At 43.2% G+C, this 6,769-nt stretch overlaps 1 protein-coding gene across 1 annotated transcript in view; it reads left to right on the forward strand.

Annotated features, from left to right (window-relative positions):
- The window catches only part of MYCBP2 (MYC binding protein 2, E3 ubiquitin protein ligase), a 282,082-nt gene that overhangs the window by 30,670 nt on the left and 244,643 nt on the right, over nucleotides 1–6,769 (forward strand). Inside the window, exon 4 of the mRNA XM_025215130.1 lies at nucleotides 4,846–4,999. Within this exon, the coding sequence (XP_025070915.1) occupies nucleotides 4,846–4,999 (154 nt within the window). The remainder of the gene's footprint in view (nucleotides 1–4,845; nucleotides 5,000–6,769) is intronic.

The raw sequence follows: 6,769 nt of genomic DNA on the forward strand, positions 1-6,769 counted from the left end.
TTAGAGCAGTATCTGATTTCTACATCAATCAAGTAGAAAACTAGCAGATTTAATCATGGTCCTGAGCGCTGATCAAAATGGTTTAATCTAAATGCAGGGAGTCCTATCCTACAGTCTAAGCACTAAAGAATTTTTCAAATCTCTCACTGTCTTGTGCAGACAGTTGTGAATATTAATCTGTCTCTACCAGTGTTACTTTAATTTGCTGGACTTTGTATGGGGGAAAGCTTATTAGTATTTACTTATTTCCTAGCATACTGTGGACATGTTATAGTTAGTGATATCCAGGGATTCTGGTTTTCTCTGATCTAAAATAAATCCCTAATTTTCAGTTTAAAAAAACAAAACTCCAATTCCCCCCTCCTCCCCTGCCGCCCACACACACAGAGTAATGTTTCATTTTAATCATGGAAAAATGTGGATTTGGGGTTACTTTTTTTTAAACCAAAATTAGGGATTTTTAAAAAAATCTGGGAGAGCCAGGATCCTTGGTGATACTTCAATTGGATACCCTAATACAGCAATTCCCAAAAGGTGTGCCACGGCACGCTAGTGTGTCCTTGCCCACTCTTCAGTGGCACCAACTACATTGGTGATAGTCAACTTTGTTAGCCCGAAGTCCCCGCTTCATATCTTTTCTGAATTGAAATCCATGTCAATGATTTTCACCTAGGGTGCTGCAAAAATCAGAAAAGTTATGGAAGAGTGCCTTGAGGCTAAAAAGGTTGTGTCACTGATATAGAAGACTAGTCCTTTGGTTAAAGAAAGATGTATTTGGTGTCATCGTTTTAACAGTACATCTCATCACTGGTATGACTTTCTCTGTCAGGGGAATGCAATATGTTATATATTTTCTGAAATGTGTGTACACATCATCAACAATCCCTTGATTCAAGGGTCATCTCTACCACCGCTTTATAGATGGGTTTTGAAGGTGACATAAAAGCCTAATGCTTGAACCGCAGATCCCTCCACAGAAGCTGCAAGTCTTTTCAGTCGGGAGAGTAGGCTGCAGTCCAGGATTCCTTTCCTTTTTCTTTCATCTGGTCTCTCTCCTCTGCTTTGAGGGCAAGATGCTTTATCTCAAAAAGGGGTTCTGCCTGGTTGAGGCTATGGCATCATTAGGGTCAGTTCTTGATGTCAGCATCCATTTTCTTGAGGTATGCCTTCAATGTATCCTTGTAGTGTTTCCTCTGGCCATTGCAAAATCTCAGGCCATTACTAAACTGGGAGTAGAGCACTTGTTTTGGGAGTCGGTTATCTGCACGCAGTGTCCAGTCCAGTGAAGTTGATGCTTGAGAATCATTGACTCCATGCTGGTAACATTGGCTTCAACAAGGATGTTGGTACTTGTGTGGCAATCTTCCCGTTTGATGTGGAGGATTTGCCAAAGGCATTGTTAGTGATACCTCTCCAGGTTCTTGAGAGGACAGTGGTTGGCACTCATCTGGTTACATTTCACAGTCATGGAGGAAGATGGTGATGACAACTGCATTGTAGACCTGGCTCTTGGTGTCTTTCTGGAAATCGCGATGAATAAAGATGTGCTGAAGTAGTTTCCCAAGGGAGGTACTTGTGCACCAGATCCTTTGCTGGATCTCCTCATCAATGTTCTCTCTCTCTGAGTGAGGTGGCTATTGAGGTAGGGGAAGAACTTGACTATCTCTGGGGTCTTTCCCTTAATGGTAATTTGGGGAGGGAGGTCACAGTCATGGCCCAGGGTAGGCTGATAAGGGTAATTTTAGTCTTCTTGATGTAGAGAGAGAAGCCCAAAGTTGGGTAGGTTTCTTCAAAGAGATCAGGTGCTGTTTGGAGGTTTTCCTCAGTATATCCAAGGTCAAGGATGGTTGTTTTGAGTACTTCGGTCTTTGATCAAAAATGTTGCAGATTGAAGATCCCTCCATCCATTTGGTATTCAGTGTCTATTCCCCAAGGAAGGCGGTCCTTAATGAGAACCAGGATGACTGCCAGAAATGGAGAACAGAGTTGAGGTGATGATGCATCCTTGCTTGACCCCAGTTCAGATGACAAATAGATGTGTCTCTGATCCACTACACAGAATGTTGGCAGTCATCTGGTTAGGTAGAAGCCTCAAGACCTTGATGTACTTTTCAGGACATTCAAATCTGACCAGTATTTTCCACAAGGCTTTGCAATTGATGGAACCAATGGCCTAGTAAGGTCAGTGAAGGCCACATACAGATCCTGGTGTTGTTCCCAATGCTTTTGTTGAACCTGATGAGCAACAAAGATTGTGTCATTTGCCCCAAGGGATCATCTGAAACCATACTGAGATTCTACCAGGACTGCCTCAGCAAGAGGTAGAAGATGGTTCTAGAGGATGTGGGCAAGGATTTTCCCCCTCGTGGAAAGGAGGGTGATACCTCTATAATTCCTACATGCAGGCTTGTTTCCTTTCTTGAACGTGATTAGGATGTTGACACTCTTCAAGTCCCCAGGGACCTCTTTGTTGTTCCACACTAGTCTTCAAAGATAGGATGGTTGGTGAAGGATCCCTTTTGAGGGTGTTGAGGTGGTACCATCACAGTTGACTCACAGTTCAGGAGTGCCTCAAAGTATTCTTATAATTGGGGACCCTGGTTTTCTCTCATTTAAAAAAAAAACAAAAAAAACAAACCCAAAAAAGTAACCCCAAATGTCGGTCGGTCGGTCGTGGATTTGGGGTTACATTTTTTAAACAAAAATTGGGGATTTTTTTTAAAACTGAGAGAACCAGGATCCGTGCTTATCATTTAGCTTGGATAGATTCATAGTCTTTGAAGAATGCCCTGCCATCCTATGATGGCAGGGAAGTAGGACTGTAGGATGTTGGGCCGTAGATGGTTTTGTTGCCTGTAAAAAGCTATGCGTGTCATTTTTGTCAGCATAGAGCTGGATCTCTTTGGATTTACTATGTCACCAGTCATTTTGGATTTCCTGAATCTTCCTTTTCAGTTTTGGCTTTGAGGAGCTGATATATTTTCTTTTTCTGCTGAGATGTGACGTTACCTTGCCAAGTAGAATGAACCCTTCTCTTCCAGTGGAGGAGAGCTTGGATCACAGTGTCACTCATTGAATAAGTCTTGGTGTTAGTGGGTGGGGTAGCCAGTGGATTCAGCACAGGCCACATGGATGGAAGTTTTAAACCCCTTCCTTGAGTTCCTCAGTGTTGCCTTAATTTGCGTACAGAGCATAGACCTTTTCATAGAGACACAATTGGAGATTCTTAAAGACCTGCTGGTAGAGGTGCACCAATTTCTGATGATGTCAATTTTCCATATAATGGTGCCAGTCCAATACGGGACCAATGTATTGGTGTACATATGAGGGGCATGTCAGATCAGATTGTCTGATTCCTTGTATTTGTAAAGCAATCCAAAAGGGCCTCAATTATATGCTGAAGTTCCTTTTGTACTCCACAGCCATGTAGTGTCAAATAACAAAAACAAATGAGAAACCCTACAGCATCATTTCTTAACCTCTGGGTCGTGGCCCAAAAGTGGGTCTCAAGAATATATAAAAGGGTCATGAACAAACTTAAAAAATGGATCAACACTGGGCAAGGACTGGCCATTGGTGTTTATAAATGGGTCTTGGTACAAAAACGGTTGAAAACCACTGCCATTACAGCATGTCACAGGAAAAGAGGAACCACTACAATGCCAAAGAATTAGTTTGCATCGTCTGACCATATTTTATCTAGAAAGCAGACCACAGCCTAATTTACAGAGGATGACAAATATAATCCTGCAGTCCTTGCCAATCTGGCCAGGAGGAAGATTCCTGCCTAGCGCCAAATCTGCATGAGCATAACCCACTGATCGCGCAGCTGACAGGTTTCTTAGTATCAGTAGCAACAGAAGCACACCAGAGTAAATCTCCTATCTGTATCAGTGCTAATGCTTACTGCTTCAAAGGAAGGCAAGCTCTCTCCCTCCCTGAAGCCAAATACTATCTTTGGGTTGAGGGGGAAGAGGAGGGGAGGAGAGATTTTTCCTGGCCCTTATTGGTAATCAGAATAAGCATTGGATTGATACTGAGATGAGGTATGTCTGTCAAAAAGGTTGGCCAGCACTAAGTCCATCCCTGTCCCAACCACACACCTACACTCACCCCCCCGCCCCCCCCAGGTGATGTCCTTGTGTGCCAGAATGTAGGCAGTGGGGCTTGAGCATCCAGCTGTGATCACATGGGCCAGAGCAGGGACAAGATACTGCTGCAACAGGAGGTGTCTCTGTCAAGAGCCAGGCTAATCCTTTTCTATCTCTGCAACTGCTTTAGTTTTATATGGCAAACAGGGATCAGCTTTAGGGCTGGGGAAGAGCACCTGGTTCTGCAGTGACAGCTAACACCTTCAGCAGTGTCCTGGCCCTGCTTTGCTCCACTCCTTGCCTCCATTCTGGCACTTCACTTTACTGAGCATCTGGGGTTTGTCACATAGCAGCTGTCCATGCCATGTAGTTAGCAGGTTGGCCACCCCTCATATAAGATGACAGGGAAAGGAAATTGAATCCAGAAACTTATCACTGTTACCTAGCCTAACCTTTCTTACTTGTTCACAAGTTCTTGGAAAAAAATCATCTTATTTTTTCAGGGGTGTTTAAATATTAAATATGTCATTATTTAGACATATTAGAGTAATGTCTCTAGCTTTTTATCTTCTACAGTAATTACAGCTGAGTAGTAATGTGCTTTTTATTATTTCTGTCCAGACTGCCATGATCTTCAGATTATCTCATGCCAAGTTAAAGAGAAATTAATACTGTTGTGTGACTGCTTATAGATGAACATGTGTAAGTCCCAATAACAGGTCTTCTGTTAAAATGTTTTGGTTTTGTTTTAAAGATAATTGAAGTTGGACTATGTGAAGTTTTTGAGCTGATCAAGGAGACGAGATTTTCTCATCCGTCACTGTGTCTCAGGAGCCTACAAGCCCTACTTAATGTGCTCCAAGGCCAGCAGCCAGAAGGCCTCCAGTCAGAGCCTCCTGAAGTTCTAGGTAATATTTCATATTTTTCTTGATTTTAAATTTATTCATAAATGGATGATGTTTAGGAACCATTAAAAAGAGGACATCTGTTTGTTTTGGGACTTCAACTTACCTAAAAATGCATCACGCTTATCTTAGTAGAATAGAAGCTGTTTTAGTGTAGAGGAACAGCAATTTGGGTTTGTATAACAATGGGTTTATTGATTGTTGGTATGTGTTGAAGTAGAAATCAGATAGTCTAGTCACTTTGGAGTTTTAATAATTGTGTAAAAGACTGGTGTTAAAATCATGCAGTACTATAGCAAATTGTTGTCCCACACCACCACTGTGTTTTCTTTATCATTTAGATATTTCCCAATAATATAAAAGTTGAATAATATTCAGGGATTCTTACTTTTGTTGTTGTCCTTCCTTGAGCAATACTGTTGTTCATTCAGAAATACAATTCTGGGTAATATCAATCCTTTTTGTGTCTTACTTTGTCTATTATCAAAACTTTCATCATGAACAATTGATTTCTGTACATAATGCAGAAAAAAAACTCCATTTCTTGTCATGTCAGGGCTATCTAACTTCTTAAGCAGCTGTAGGTTACATTAGTGGGGGGCTGCCCTAGCACTGGGTATCCCCCCTCTGTCCTTTTTTCCCCCTCTCCCAGCACTGCTGGCTGTCTTGCCCTGCACTGTCCTGCCCTTTGGGACAGGGAGGGGTAAGCCAGAGGGAGATGAAGTTTGGAGACCACAGCTGCTTCTCCATCTGGAGCAATGATGGGGAGCAGGGCCCAGGTAGGAGCCTGGGAGCCACAGTTTTTAACCTGCCAGTTGAACAGTCCTGACCTAAGTAATCTCCCTTGGTAAATTTATTACTTAATCTTACAATTGTCGAATGATATTACAAGCGCAAATCAGGTAGCAGGTTGTTATTGGCAAAGAAATTTGCTTTCTTGAAAAAATGTACATAAAGGTATATGATGGAAATAGATTATAAAAAATATAATTTTGATATGGATGTCTTGGGCATCTGCCCAGCAACTGGGAATTTAAGGCATCATCAAAACCTGAAGGACTAGTGTGTAAATTCTTGCCTCCAAATTCAGAGTTGTGGTACAGTTGGATTGCAAGGAAACACCATGTGGTGTGCAGCCCCTTTATTGTCAGTTTGAGGCTTCTGTTGGTCGTCTTTATATTATGTTTTAAAAGAAAATGAAACGAGTCATCTTGTTAAAACCATCTTTTGATCCTTTGTCAGGTTGTGGAGTTTGAATTGTGATTCTACACTGGATTTAGGATACATCTTCTGTTGTGGCAAAGGGGATCATAGGCGAGGCATGAGAAGGCAGAGGGGACATAGGTGGGGGGTCAGGGGGGCATAGCCAACATTTTAAGGGGGCGCATGCCTCCTCTATATTTGTGCGTCCAGAGGGGCAGCTTGGCCAGTTTGGTGTAGGCAGGAACTGCTTCAGTGGCCCAGTGGGTGGGACCCAATACAGGAGGGTGGAACAGAGTGACAAGACTCATTTCTGCTGTCACTGCCACCTGGACCCCTCCACCAGCCACACTGCCAGCAGCATGAGGAGTCGTGGACTGGGGGGAGAGCACCCTTACTTCCTCCTGCCATCAGCCGCTCGTGCTCAGGGCTGCGGCTCTATTCTGGAAGGGAAATGGGGTGGGGGGCAGTGCAGGCGGCCTAAGGGGAGCAGTGGCGAGGCCAAAGCAAAGTGGTAGAGCTTTGGTCTGTGGTCTGGTGCATGAGCAGCTGGCAGCAGGAGGAGGTGAAGGC

The sequence above is a fragment of the Alligator sinensis genome, unplaced genomic scaffold (assembly GCF_000455745.1).
Source record: "Alligator sinensis unplaced genomic scaffold, ASM45574v1 scaffold1010_1, whole genome shotgun sequence".
In the NCBI taxonomy this organism is placed as follows: Eukaryota; Metazoa; Chordata; order Crocodylia; family Alligatoridae; genus Alligator; species Alligator sinensis.